Source organism: Carettochelys insculpta, chromosome 21 (genome assembly GCF_033958435.1).
Source record: "Carettochelys insculpta isolate YL-2023 chromosome 21, ASM3395843v1, whole genome shotgun sequence".
Taxonomy (NCBI): Eukaryota; Metazoa; Chordata; order Testudines; family Carettochelyidae; genus Carettochelys; species Carettochelys insculpta.
In genome coordinates, this window is record NC_134157.1 from 10,635,651 (window position 1) to 10,651,207 (window position 15,557).

Consider the following 15,557-nt stretch of genomic DNA (forward strand, 5'->3'; position numbering starts at 1 on the left):
AAGCAGCAGAAATGTAGCACTTTAAAGACTAAAAAAATGATTTATTCAGTGATGAGCTTGCATGGGACAGACCCACTTCTTCAGATCAATTTCATTTCCAGGACAGACTGACATTTATAAGTACAGAGGACCAAAAGGAAAAGAGAGGCTATGTCTACACTAGCACACTACGTCGAAGTGGCATATTTCAAAGTAAGGACATCAAAATAGAGTACTTCGACGCGTATCATCTACACATCCTCCAGGGCTGGTGCCATCGACGTCAACGGGGAACATCAAAAGGAGCCGCCCCGGAAGGAAATGTGGAGCGTCCACACACACGAGCGCTCCCCCTCAAAATAAGGGGCCAGCAAAGCCCCAAACTGCTCCTTTAAAGGGCCCCTCCCAGACACACTTGCCCTGCACGGCCCAAGATCCACAGAGCTGACAGCTGGTTGCAGACCCTGTGCATGCAGCACGGACCCCCAGCTGCAGCAGCAGCAGCCATAAGCCCTGGGCTAAGGGCTGCTGCACATGGTGACCATAGGGCCCCGCAGGGGCTGGACAGAGCATCTCTCAACCCCTCAGCTGATGGCCACCATGGAGGACCCTGCTATTTCGAAGTAGCAAGACGCGGATCGTCTACACACGCCCTACTTCAACGTTGAAGTAGGGCGCTATTCCCATCTTTGGACGGGAATAGCGATTTCAATGTCTCACCGCCTAATGTCAAATTCAACGTCGAAATAGCACATGGCGCATGTCGATGCGATGCATGCTATTTCAGCGTTGTGCCAGCTGCTTCGAAGTAGCCAGCTAGTGTAGACACACTCAAAATGCAATAAAAACTGACAAATCAAATAGGATAGAAGGAGGGCGGTGAGAGGTGGGGGGATGTTAATTGTCTTGTCTGAAATAATGATGTTTTAGAAATGTTGGTGTTTTGTCAGTTGAAACTATTCATTGCCTCTGATACCAGTTTGAAACCGTTTTAGTGCCCCAAAAATGCATTTTTCAGTGTGTGTGTTTGTTTGTTTTGTTTGTTTGTTTGTAATAGTAAAAATGCCACCAGGCTCTAGTTGTAAAGTGCAACAGGTCACTCAGGCTGTGGCTGCTGTGATCAAGGGCAGGTGCAACAGCTGAGAGCAAAGACAGTACAAAGCCTCCTATAGTCCTCATCCTTTGTATGTTTTAGGGTCGACCTGGCAGGAAGGGATTTCCTGGAAGACCTGGCCCTGATGGTCCAAAGGTAATGCAGGAGGGGTGTTCATGACAGAGAGAAGATGTGTTGAGGTAGGAGCCAGTGGGGAGAGGAGGAGGAGACTGGAGATAAACTTCAAGAACGCTCATATTTAAAATGTGCTGAGCTTCCAGCTTCCATCATAGAAATGAAACTGAGCAGTGACGTTTTGCTCCGCTCTCTGCATTTGGCCTTCTGGCAGCTCAGCCTGGTTTCTGTGGAAGAAAGAAGAATGACTGTGCATTTTTTTTAAAACCATATGATTCATTATAAACAAGTTGCTTCTTTTTTGATGTTAAATTGTTTAATAGTTTTTCCATTGCCTCTCCGTTTCCTGCTCTGAAATGATGCTAACCATTCCTATCTCTGCTGCTTCATTGGCAGCAGGATGAGCTATTGGAAGGGCAGCATGCTCTTCGCAACCCCCCCCTCCCAGCAAAAATAAAAAGCAGCAGCTCTTTAAACAAGTAAATAACAAAAATCTATTCTGGCAGCACATCTGGAGTTGCATTATCTGCTGACTGAGAAAATACAGCTGCTGTGACATAGGGACAATGCCAGTTTAGCTGTGGCTGTCTTCTAGACAGCCTGTGCTGAGTTACTCAGACATACTTACCCAATCCAACCCTCCCATAGCCCATGGTTAGTCTGGGCTTATGTACAGTCCTGTGCTTTTCTGTCTACCTTTGGGCCACACTCTCTGAACTATTGTAAGAAGTTGACTTTCTAATGGTGACCACAGTAGGTTATTAAGATAAGAGAGGGGATTTACAAGGGCACAGCCCCCATAATTGATCCTGAAGTTTTCCAAAGAATTCTGCAGCCCATGTACTGACCTTTTAGAAATGTGGTTAGTTATTTTGGTACTCAAGTGGGAGCTGAGCTCTCTTAAAAATCTGGCCTCAGAAACACCTGTTACAGATCCTTAGCACAGACACTGACTCTTTCCTAATTAACATGGTCTTCGAAAAGGTAGACAGCTTGAAAGCACCTATTTTGAAGGCTTGATCTCATCAAAAGAGGGTTGATGCACAAGTTTGGTCCAGTAGCAAAGCATAAGGCTTGTTAGCACTGGAAATCTCAGGGCTTGGAATCTAGCACTGCTCACCCAAAACATTTAGTTGGGCCATTCATTAACTCTGTTTCGCTGCAGTTAAGATACCAGGAATTTAACCCTTTTGGAGAAGACCTTGGACAAAGCAACACTGAGTTAGCCTTCTCTGCTATCTGTCTCCCTCTCAATGCAGGGTGAGCCAGGACACCCAGGACGAACAGGAAAAGTTGGTGAGCAGGTAACCTCTTTATTTTCATTGTCCATTTGAGTGTCTTTCATACCAATTTCCCCATGTGCCCCGATAGTGGGGCAGAATCGTGATATGTTCACTGGAGATCATTCTGATTATTACAATCTTGGTTATCCTATATTTATCCTGCCAAACTGGACACTGGTAACATCTCCTTGTTGCAGGATTGCAGCTCTTCTTAATGAGTTGCAGCAACTATGGAGTATATTTTTAACTAGATGATTTCCCTGGGGAAATGAACTCACTGCTAGAATAGGGGCAGGTGATATCTCAACATTAGGATACTATAATATATGAAATAGTGTCATGCATGTGCATTGGGAGGGGGTGCAAAAATAACTTTTCCAGAGACAAAGAAAATGGTTGCCCTTTGTCCCTGTATTCGTTTCATCCTTCATGGCCTCTCCTTATTCCTCCTTTTTCTTGCAAAACCATTGGTTCCCACCAAAAATGGATTCACTTATCATTAGGAGGATGCAGGCTCAGAGTATCAGTGCACCAGTGGGGGGCTCTTAAATTTCCGGATGTTGTCATCAGTGTTTATAGGCGCATATAGCACCATGTGGATAGTTTGTAAAACATAAAGGGTCCCTGCCCTGAGGCCTGGGAGATGCAACTGGAGCTATGAATCAAATGCTGAGCCTGTTCCCCTGTGCAAACTTGACAGGAGTAAGCAACAGTTTCTGTAGTTCTTTTCTTCAGACTTTTCATGGTCAATGCCCCTTCACTGCCCATGTGGGCCAGCATTGTATGGCCTTCCCTCTGGGAGGTACTGTGCTTCCTCAAATCTCTCTGGATTCAGTGGGAGCAGGGGGCGCTTACACCTTGCTGATTCATGCGTTTGGCAACCAGCACACAGGGCTGGGCGCTGCTTTCTTGCACCAGGGAAGTGAATGTGCTGACTAGGAAACATGGGACGATCCATCATCTCCATAGGCTTCAGGGAAACCACAGGTTCCAGGGGGGGAAATGAACAAATATTCCCCACTGATGTGTGATTGAAACCAACCTACCTACCCATGACCAGCCCTGGCATTTCAGCCACAGAACCTCTGACACATTCTTCTCATTCCTTCATGACTGCATGGAGCTAGACACAGCTGATTTGGCCAGAGCAAGTGAGAGGCTGGCCAGTCATTGGCAGAGGGATGTGCAACTTTTCCTGACAGCCATTTTCCGCTGTGCTTTTCCGTCTTGTCAGTCAAGGTCGTCGGTTTGTTTGGTTTTGTCTTCCAGCCTCCCTGACTCTTTATACTCCAGTATCCAACAGCTGGAGGTCACGTGTCTCATGGATCTCTGACCAAGCATGTTCAAAAGCCAGTGTCATGAAGAGCAATTGTTGTCAGTACAAGACTTTCTCATGGATTTAGCCAGATTGCAAGTTCTCACCATAAAACCACCATGCGCACCTGCAGTATTGTCAACCCATCTCCCTGTAACCACTCGGCCCTTGCAAAACTGGGAACATCAGTCAGCCCTCTCCTGTTTTTGTTGCTGTTTCATGGACATAATGTCTCGCACATATTTGCCTGAAACTCTGAGCTAGCCTCCAGCCACAAGTCTTGCAACTCTACCCTTGGTTTCAGTGGCATCTGGGACAGGTTTGAGAGAGACATATACCAGCCCTCTATCTAAAGGCTAAAGTTCCCTGTCAGTGTCTTTAATTTTAGGGCATATATTGTTATATCACAACAAATTTTGTTTGGGCTCAGGGACACCCAGAGCATGGGGTTTCATTCCCAATCACCTTGGCTAATAGCCATTGGTGAATATATCCTCCGTCAACCTATTTTATTCTTCTCTTTGAAACCTAGAGCCCTTCATGGATTTAAAATTTGTGTCCACTTCCAATCGGTGATTTGCAAAAGTGATTCACGGATATAAAATCTGTGGATTTGCAGGGTTCTAGTTATACATATCCTGGGCTCTATTATAAATGGGAATTCTAGGAGCTATTGTATTGCAATTTATAATGAATGTTTAGGAAGTGCTTTGAGATCCTCAACTGGAAGGCACTATAGCAGAACAGAGTACGGTGATTATTATTCAGTAAGTTCCGCAAGACTGACTATGAATAAAAACTATAGGTCCCATTCAGTGAAAAGAAAACACAGCTGGCCACTGATGATACGAAAGCCAGCACAAGGCTCTGAAAGCAGGCTGTACTATTTTTAATCTGTCTAGAAAAAATTCCATTTCTTTACCAGTTATGTCATTTGAGCAAAAACGTCACACCGGGCTCATGATAAATTACCTCTTTTACTAGCATGCCTTCATCGCTAGACGATGCTTACTGTGTTTTTTCCTCTCCCTCTCCAAAATATATCAGTTGAAGCTTTGGGTTGGCGCAAGCTGGTGGATTTTTTCATTGAGCTCCAGTGGAAGTGGTGGGATGCAGGGTTTGTGGGGAAGCTATACCCTACATTTCCAGCCCATGAAAGATCTGGCCTTTTGCAGTTTCCTGCCTCTCCCAGGCAAGGTGCTGTCTAAGAGGCCCCTGCAGCTTCTGTGACAGTGATGAGGCTTTTCAGAGCTGCTGCTAGGTAGGACCTGCCTCTTGCTGAAGCAGCCAGCATGATGGTGTGAAATAAGATTCAAACGTGGAGATACACATCTCATGAAGCTGGAAGAAACATGTCAAAGCACTTCTATTCATTGCTCCAAGAGACACACAAAAAATCGAAAGCCAGTGGGTAAGTCTGAGCTCCGGGGTGCAGAGAGTTAAAACCAGACTGAAAATTCAGTCTGAGTCACGCAGCATGGGTCAGCATGGCCTCCCAAATGAGTGATATTTACTGCTTTACTTTCCCTTTCTTCCATCTAAATGGGAGTATTGTTCATCACCCTCCATTCCTTTCTGCTTCTGTTTCTTTTGTTTTCAGTTCTAATGAACCAGTCCAACACCAGGGGCCATAGATTGGTTCCTGCTGGGAGTTACTGGTGGGCATTTGGTGCCTGTGAGCATGCTGAGTGTGTTTGACTCATGGCTGAGCTGCCGGAAATGGGACAAGCTCAGTCGTAACAGGGCTGCATGATACACCAGGACATACTGAACTGCCCATCCCTTGCAAATGTTTTACATTCTTTACAGGTTGCAATGGGATTTTATCCATGCAGCCCTTGCTGCTGTGGTTTCATGTGCATGGTTCTTGACTGATGCTGAGTTTGATTTTATGGCAATATCTGGGAGGCTGGGAAGATATCGTACACAGGGTCCAATTTGTGGCCGGGACAGTGATCTAAGTCTACATTTCTCCCAGGGATACGCTGGCTGGGGATCTGCCATCATTGGCTCTTTGGGTCATATTTTAAGGCATGTATTGTTGTTTCCGGTGTTCTGTTCAGTGTCTCGATCTCATTTTGGCCAGCAATGAGCTTTGTTAGCCAATCCCCCAAAGTGATTTCAGATACCCCAGTGAACTCCACAGGACTTTATTTTGCCTAGACACAGCTATGTTGTTTGTTTATGCTTTCAATAGTATCTTTCAGGCTACAGCTAGCTTGTCACAGAATAGATAGTGTGCTGGCTACAAAAGCCAGAGAGACACCTGTGCCAGAAATGATCTAAGGCCATTGGGTCTTCTGCTTCTTTTATCAAGCTCTGTGGCTACAGCCCAGTCCTCTCATTGTGAGGTTCACATGAAGCAATGAGGTCATCCCTTGAGTTGTAACTGGGAACATATGCCACCAGTGTAGAGATCTCTATCCCTGCTCCATTGGACTAGACACTATACAAAGAACCAGCCCTCGTTATTTGCCCCATCCAGCCACAAAGTGAAATGTGCAGTCGTCGTCGTCATCTTGCTTGCATTTCCAATGTATGTGTTAATGCATCCAGTGGCTGAGATGATGAACTTGTAACAGAAATAGGAAGCTATGGGGACATCTTGTTTATCCTCTGCTTTGAACTCATTATTCAAGGTTAATGCTCCATTTCTGGTCCAGTATCCAATAATCCATCACTATAGCACTGAAATTGCTCCCATTGGGAGACCAGGATGCACAAACCATCATGGCCATGGACACAGAAAATTCATCTTGTTTCTTTCACACTTTCCATCCATCTGACCCAGCTAGTGCTTTTCTCTGTCTTGCCATCCTATTAAACTATTTCCCTAAAAACTTCCCATAATGTAACCTGGTGTTCCATAGTAAGCATCAAGTTTGACATGGAAGGCTGCATACCCAGCCCTTAGGGAATATTCTGAAATGGCCTTGCTTTCAACAGTATCAATAGCTTTGTTCATTGCAGGTGCCTGTAAGGTTGTGTTGGACACACTTTAATTAGCTTCTGAGTTTCCTGTGTCTTTTTACCTGGGAGAGAGACTCTGATATCACTGGGACTTCAAGGAAACTGAGGGACATTTAACTTTTTACCTTTTACAGTAGTTTTCATTCTATGGGCTCATTCATTTAAATTGCATGGTCCTTCTACCCTCTTCTGTAAGACCACCCTTCGTGCCCAGGCTCTGAAAATAACTAATAGTTATCAACTATGTATTTGTACCTGGGTCTGATTGATAAGAGAACTGATCCACTGACTGTGCCACCTGGTGGTCAGATATTGTTATGTCTTCACCTGCACCACTGTGTTCCTGGGTTGAACAGTTCAGGCTTTTTTTTAATTGGCCATTAGGATAAACACTGCTTCACCCTGTCATGCCTCTCAGTGTGGGTGTTGGATATTTCCTTCTGATATGAGTGCTACTGCAGTAGGATTCCTTCAGTTACATTCCTTGACCCAGGCTATGCCGAGGAGGATCTTAAAATTCTTCTTCGAGTGCTTGCTCGTGTCCATTCCACGTAGGTGTGTGCGCACAGCGTGCATGAGTTGTCAGAAGTTTTTCCCCTAGCAGTTCTCGTTGAACTGGCAGGGTGCCATCTGGAGTGGTGCCAGCATGTCAGCCCATGTACACCCCTGCCGGCTCTACGCCTCTCCAGTTTCTTCTTACTGGACTACTCCAATGAAGGGGAGGCAGGTGGGATTTGGAGTGGACATGAGCAGCACATCTCGAAGAACAACTGTTACAATGGTAAATAACCATTCTTCTTCAAGTGCTTGCTCATGTCCATTCCATGTGGGTGACTCCAGAGCAGACATATCCCTGTCCCTAGAGACATGCCAATTCTACAAGCAATTTGGGTACATTTATACTAGTTATCTTTTGAAATAAGTTCTTCCAGAAGAGCTCTTCCAAGAAAACTTCTTTTGAAGAGCACAGCCACACACAAAAGAGTGTTTTGAGAGATTACTCAGCTCTTTTGATAGGGAGAGTCCACACAGCCCCAACTCTTGTGAAAGAACAGGCCAGGGATCAAAAAATTCGGCACCATGAGGACAGCTCTTTTGAGAAAAGGACCCGTGGAGCGTCTACACACACTTTTTATAAAGATGCTTTCGAAAGAAGGTGCTCCTCCTGATCTGGGAGTGAAAGAGGGCTTCCAGAAGAAGAGCTGATTTCTTTGGATTTTGGATCGGAAGAGCACATTTTGTGTGTAGATGCTCTGCGAGTTCTTTCCAGAAAAGGTCGCGTTCTCTGAAAGAACTTGCTAGTGTAGACACAGCCTATGTGTTTCCTCACATCTTCTGTGGAGCTTCAGGAGGGGCGGGCAGCATCCTGTGAGGTAGGCATCTTTTTGGCATGGCTTGGATTGGTGTCATGACATGATTGCATCTCGCTCTCATGGCATATCATTGTTGCTTACTGCTGGACAAATTACTTAAGGTGGCATCTCACATCAGGCTTCATTGTTTCTGATATATATTCTTCCCCTTCTACAACTGGCACCTTTACAACCCACTTTCCATGAGACATCACTGCCAGTTGCAAGCCATGATTAACAATTTCAGTGACCAGCCAAGTGACTGAGAACACCTGGAGGAGCATCTGTGTCTGGCCCTGTCTAGAGACTGACCTGAATCCCAAGGTCAGATGTTCCCATACAAGTTGCACCTTAATAAGGAGCTCCTATGGCAACAATTATCAGTGTCTTCAAAAGGCTATATAGGCCACAGAAGCATCTGGGCTAATCAACACAAGTAGGTGGAGAGACTGTAGTAGTATTAGGCACCTCTGAATGTCCACAGTACTGAAACTCTCCCACAAGGTATGACAAGGGCTTTTCTTTCTTATTATATGGCACCAATATTCCCCTTCCTCTTTTTCTGTGTGTGACTCTAGCGAGGACAGTTGCTTTGGGCTTATGTGGAAGTTGCATAACCTATAAGCACACTGCACTCACTGTGACTTGTAAGAGGTGAAGAGCATCACTTGATGCTTTGTCAGAATGCAAAGGTAAACTGACCCAAGAAGAGTGAGAGATTGCAGGTATCTGCTGTGACTTGCTGGAGATGAAAACCACCCTGGACTGAGAGAAGATACATTGCAGGAGAAGAGCCCACCTGCCTTTCCTCTGCTAGGAATGGCAGAAGAACGAAGACAGCAAGATGAATGAGAACCCCACTCCTGGCCTGCCACTCCATGAGAAGAGAGAAGAAAGACTGAGAAGCTGTCGCTTCCCAACCTCCCAGCATGGAGTGCAGGCTTTGTTAGAGCCATCCAACACCCACTGCGTCTTTGGGCTTGGAGTGCTTCCGTGAGTGAAGGGCTTGAAACTTTGCCAGGTGATTTGAAAACGCCATACTATCTAAGTGGAATTTACCAGGGCGGAGAGAACCAGTGATTTGTTTTCTTGACATTTCTGTAGAATATGTTTTAAAAATAAAATAAATGGGGGTGTGGGTGGGGCGGAGTTATAAGTAGAGGTCTTGTGAATAACAGCGATTCTTCCCTCCCCCATACTCTTTGAAATGCACTCTTGCTAGCGTTATGAGTTAACCCTGACGTAGATCCAGCCAGGCCTATGTTGCCCAAATAACCCTCATCAACTTCACCTGACCAACACCAAAGTAAGCACTTGGCAAGACGGCCTTAGGTTGAATGATACTTTGAACGTGCGTAGCATCTGGCATCTGTAGAGGTGACAGTGCCTCACAAGGGTGGAGAAATGTAGGAGCTAGCTGAGGAACTGGAAGCAAAGTGGTTAAATGGCTATTGCCCAGGTTTGCATTAACAAGGCAGTGGCAGAGCCAGGTACAGAACTCAGGTCTCCTGCCTCTCAGTTCATGCTGCCTACTTACCATGCTCCTGAATACAGTCAAGATGGAGCTGAACTGCACATCTGTCCCCTGTTCACATAATGGCTCAAGCCAAAATCCCAGATCAAAACTGCCTTGAACTTTAAATTTGGATTCAAACTTGGCAATTTGTGGCCATCTCTGAACACCAGTACATCTAAAAAGTCCTATCTACACATGGTGTTGTAGAGCCTCTATTTTGCCTGGGATGGGATGAGGGCAAAGGACTAAAGACAGCTCTTCACTGGGCTGCATTGGAACCATCTGCTGCTCTTTTTGGGAGCTCCCTTTCAAAGCGCAGAATTTCCTGAACTGACCTGTTCCTTTTTGTTCTGCCTCTACTGGCTTAGAAAATCCCCTATTTAAAATTCTCTCCCAGTGCCCCATGATTTCCTTTTCCAGCTATTTCAATTCTGTGGGCCACTGAGCATGGGTAGGGAGACAAGAGAACAGAGAATCTCAATCACAAACCAGTATTATGCTCACGGAGGCAGCCCTAAACCTCCAAACTCCAAGGCTATGTCTATGCTAGTTATTTTGAAATAACTTTGCAAGCATCTACACTATCCACATGCTATTTCAAAATAAGTTCAAAATAGCGGTTGCGTTATTTCAAAATCAGTAATCCTCATTGCAGCAAGAATAACACCTATTTTGAAATAGGTGCTATGATAACACGGAATGGCTCTGTTTTGAAATAAGCCATAATGGTATCCAATGGAAGTATTTCAAAATAGGCAGTATCTGTCCGGACATGCTATTTCAAAATAACTGGATGCTATTTTGTGTATAGCTGTGTCATTTCAAAATAAGGTATTTTGAAATGACTCTGTAGTGTAGATGTAGCCCAAGAGTCCACATAACAAAACATTAGGGATCTGTCCAATGATCTCAATGTGTATGATCTGACACTGATCTCCAAGCGCTAATCTAAGACTGGAGCAGCAACCAAGTCTCAGTACCAAGTTTCAGTCTATAACCAGACAATCTGGAATATAGCTTTTGTTCATGACACAGAGACCAGGTATCGGCAGATTGTGAAGCGGGTCAGCATGAGATGAATCCCTTCAGTTACAGGTTGTGAAAAAAGACACTATATTGAAGCTTGCCAGGATGAGGGAAAAGGTGGGTATCTGCTCAAAGAGCCCTACAATATGAGAGAAAACAGAGACTTCCATTATAAAGCAAATCCACCAAAAAATGTTCCTTGTTGTTCTCAAGCTAGAAACCTTTTATTGAGTTGAAAGGATCTATTTCACTCAGAAAATATGCACAGCTTCTCATGAATTTTCTATTTGTACTTTACACTGCTGCCATTTTCTCCTTCCTAATTAAAAGCACTTCTATGTGTTTCTCTATCATCTCACATAATGTTCAGTCCCAAAGATCTTACACCTGGCTTTATTTTTCAAGGTCTGATTCGTTAACGCCTCCAATTGCATCTGCTCTAGCCTTTATTTTTTTAACTATCCCAGCCATGCTGCTCCTACAATGGCAACACTTGTCAGACAGGGCTCCAAGCAGCTCCGGACTTTTTAATCCTAACTAACTCAAAGCCAGGTCTTCACAACAGGATGATGAAAATGCCAATGGCCACCAGAGTCTTGTCTATACTGGCTCTGCCCGCTTTGCTATCCCAGGCAGAAATGCACTGACAGAAGCTAAGTCAGGAAATAGCTATCAGAGAGGTAGCCGTGTTAGTCTGTAGCTTCGAGAACAACAAGAAGTCTTGTGGCACCTTATAGACTAACAGATATTTTGGAGCATAAGCTTTCGTGGGCAAAGACCTGCTTCATCAGATGCATGAGTGGTGGGGGTGGTTTCAGAGGGGTATTTAAAAAGTGGGGTCCCAGTAAAAGGGAGGGCCAGAGCTGACAAGGTCTATTCAGCAACGTGGAACTGGCCCAGTATCAATAGTACTTATCAAAAGAGGAAAAATTTAAACATCAGATTTAAGGGTGATGGTCCTGAAGCAAAAATATTTCAAAAATCAAATGGAGAGAGAAATCTCTGAGCTGCAATTTATTTGCAAATTTGACTCCATTAATGATTAAACAGAGACTGGGAGTGGCTCACAGCTTACAAAAGCAGCTTCTCTGCTCTGGGTGTTAATATCTCCCCATTAGACTCTGACAAAGGCTCACATCCCCGTCTGATCTGACTTGTTTTTTCCTCTTTTGATAAGTACTCTTGATAGTGGGCCATTTCCACCTTGCTGAATAGACCTTGTCAGCTCTGGCCCTCCCTCTACTGGGATCCCACTCTCTAAATATCCCTCTGAAACCACCACTCCCCACTCATGCATCTGATGAAGCGGGTCTTTGCCCTTGAAAGCTTATGCTCCAAAATATCTGTTAGTCTATAAGGTGCCACAAGACTTCTTGTTGTTCTCGAAGTCAAGAAATGTTAGCAGCTTAAAATCCTCCATAAACTAGGCCTCTCTGTCAAACGCTGTTGACTGCATCAGTAATTTTTTCCTAGTATTGTGTTTTGTGGCTCTCATAGATGCGAGCATTAAAGTTCCAACTGTCTCATAAAGCAGAACCATCTGGCTGAACTAAGGACTCCTATGTCTGGGAGCACTGCTCTTCTTGCTAGCAGTAGCCAATCAGTACTACTGAACAGGGCACAAAGGACATTGGGCTAATTCCATGAGCAAGGCAAAGCAAATAAATGGTTTACTCTCTTAAGTAAATAAAGCAGAAAATTAATTGCACTCTTGTGTCTCCTCAGGGTCTGATGGGTTTCATCGGTCCAGTCGGGGAACCTGGAATAGTGGGAGAGAAGGTAGGAATGGTTTGCAAACAAATTAGCTGTTGTTTTTTGGGACGCTAGTGAAGGGAGTATGTGAAATTATTTAACGTAATGGTTTCTGTGCTCCAAATGCCATTAAGAATGTTGCAATTCCAAGATGTGATGCTTTAGCCATATGCCAGTCAGAATCTTGTGTTCTGCTTTGCATTAGGGATTGCCACCCGTTCTTCCTTTAAAGGGACACTGTCACTACTTTGTGAACATTGAAATTCTTGCAGGGGCAGGAGAGGGGATTACACCTCATTCATTCATAGTCTTATCAGAAGCCCATAAATAACACTCCCATATGACTTTTGTCCTTTTCCTTCTAGCAAATGTTGCCTCTCCTCCCAAGCCTGTGATTCAAAGTGAGGTTGATCTGTACCTGGCTTTGATAGCTCCTTCCATTTGTGCATCATCTATAACTGAAAACGTCACCACATCACTGGGAATATGAGGCCCAATACTTCACTCTGTACCTGGTTAAAGCAGAAACAAATGAGAGCTCAGCTTGCAAACTGATCCCTGCATGTGTGTCTCTGTGCCCATGCAGAACTCTCCATGGATGCTACAGGATCAGGGCCTGAGCAAGGCTTTCAGTATTGGTCAGTGAATCTCAGTTGCAAAGGAAACACATTCCTGTAGATACGGAACTTGCCAGTCTTAACACCATTTACACTAAGCAGGTGTAGAACACAGACAATGAGTAAACAATAGATGGAGTTTCAAGTTCCCTTGCTTGACAGCAAAACAGAGTGATTCCACTGCATGCGCTACTAATGCTAACCTGGTAGCAATCTACCCCTAAGGCTAATACAAATACGAAGTGGTATGTTATGCTGAACTTCATCCCTTTCAAAATTGCTTTTCAGATGAGAAAAGTCATGGTGTGAGGACATCATGGTGTTCATCTTGTGTTGTCTTGAAACAAATTTTACTCTGTGTATTACACTAAAACCTTGAGACACTATTATACTAAACCCTAAAGTACCCCAAAGGGTGTTACAAAGAGGAGGGTGAAAAAATTGTTCTCTTTGACCTCGATGATAGAACGAGAAGCGAGGGGCTTAAATTGCAGCCTGGGAGTTTTAGGCTGGACGTATGAAAAATTTCCTAACTGTCAGGGTGGTTAAACACTGAATAAATTGCTTAGGGAGGTTCTGGAATTTCCATCACTGGAGATATTTAAGAGCAGGTTAGGTAAATATCTATCAGGGATGATCCAGATGGTGCCTGGTTCTGCCATGAGGGCAGGGTACTGAATTTGATGACCTCACAAAATCCCTGCTAATTGTAGTGTTCGACGATCCTGTGACTCCACTGTGATAAATGTTGTATTTATATTCAGTACATGGAAAAGTCCAAGCCTAAAAAGAGTTTACAGTTGAAATGGACATGGCAGACAAAGAGTGTAAGAAATTGCATGTTTTGTTTTCTTTAATGGGAACTGAGGCAGGGATTATGTGATTTGCCCAAGGTTACACAGAAAGTCCGTGGAAGGGCCAGAAATTGAACCTAGGTCTAATGAGTGCCAGTCAGGTGTCTTAATTACACAACTAACCTTCATGATGGAATTCGGTATTTGTAATACAACGACATCACATTGTTGTTAGGGCAAACTCTCACTGCCTTAGGAAAATCTGCTCTAGGCAATCCTCAACACAGCTGAAGTTTGTACCAGAACTTTTCTTCTCCCACAAGACAAATTTATAGATAACAAAAGTGATTATTGTCACATCAAAACCTCAGCATAAATCCAGCTGGCATTGAATCTACGAACTTACCGTATTACTGTGAACTAAATGAAGTTGGAAATATGTTTTCATTTGTCCTAGCTGTGTCAGCAATCTCCATCCAGAAAGCTGCAAGGCTTAATGCTAAAGCAAATGAAATCACAACTGCTGTCACATAAAACAATGCAGCTAACAGGTCTTTAATAAAACCCATACACTCAGAGAGAGAGCTTGCCATTATGAATTGATTCACAAGGTCCAGCTAGTGACAACTGCTTCTTAGGAGTTGTTTTAGTAGGTATTTCGAATCCAGGAGGAATTTCCCCAATGCAGTCTCACTGCTGGAAAGTCAGATTTGGGGCGTATACTTCACAGTTTAACTCCTTCTCATCTCCCCCACCCAGCTACCATGTGCCTAAATGCAGAGTATTACCAATTGAGAACCATACAGTCAAACCCTGTGTTTACAATCCATCCAGGCAGGAGTAGTCATAAACTTATTGTTAGAACTGTAGATTGAACATTACTTCACCATACTCAGAAAGAAGTACAATAACATAGTAGTGATAAAAGGTTATAACTCACCTGTGAGAACTCCTGGCTTTCTGAATCTCCAGAAAGCAACACCATGATATGAAAGAGCCGAGGATATATTGAACAGAGACATCTCTATGCGGTAACACGTGATGAACTAAAAAAATTTATTCTGATTTTTCAAAAAATCATGATTAGTCACATCATTAAACAAGAGAATAGTAAATGAAATGTATTAAATATTTTGGATGATTGTCCATATTTGCAAATATATTGCTATTACAACACAATGGACTTGTCTACACTTGCCCCCAACTTCGAAGGGAACATGTTAATCAGGGCCAAGGGAGCTTACTAATGAAGTGCTGTGGTGAATACACAGCACTTCATTACACTAATTCTCCCCCACAGCAACTTCAAAGTGTCAAACTTCAAAGTGCCAGCATGCGTGTCACCGTGGGCACTTGGAAGGGCCCGCACTACTTCCAAGTCCCTTTGCTCCTCAAAATTTTGAGTAAAGGGACTTAGAAGGTATGCAGGCGCTTCTAAGTGCCCACAGCTGCACGCATGCCGGCACTTTGAAGTTTCACGCTTCCAAGTAGCCACAGGGGAGAATTATCATAATGAAGTGCTGCGTATTCACCGCAGCATTTCATTAGTAATCTCCTGTGGCCCTGATTAACACGCCCCCTTCAAAGCTGGGGGCAAGTGTAGACCCAGCCAAAATGAAGTATACAGAGCTCCTTTTATTGGCATTTTATTACAAATATTTACACTATAATGATAATTAAACGAAATAGTATTTTTCAGTTCAATTCATACAAACAGAGGTCTGA

The 15,557-nt window shown here is 43.9% G+C and overlaps 1 protein-coding gene across 5 annotated transcripts in view; it reads left to right on the forward strand.

Moving 5' to 3' along the window:
- Window positions 1–15,557, forward strand: part of LOC142023834 (uncharacterized) — a 260,378-nt gene that overhangs the window by 154,240 nt on the left and 90,581 nt on the right. For all 5 annotated transcript variants that reach the window (XM_075015186.1, XM_075015187.1, XM_075015188.1 and 2 more), the window contains 3 exons: window positions 1,175–1,228; window positions 2,467–2,511; window positions 12,395–12,448. In XM_075015186.1, the coding sequence (XP_074871287.1) occupies window positions 1,175–1,228; window positions 2,467–2,511; window positions 12,395–12,448 (153 nt within the window). The remainder of the gene's footprint in view (window positions 1–1,174; window positions 1,229–2,466; window positions 2,512–12,394; window positions 12,449–15,557) is intronic.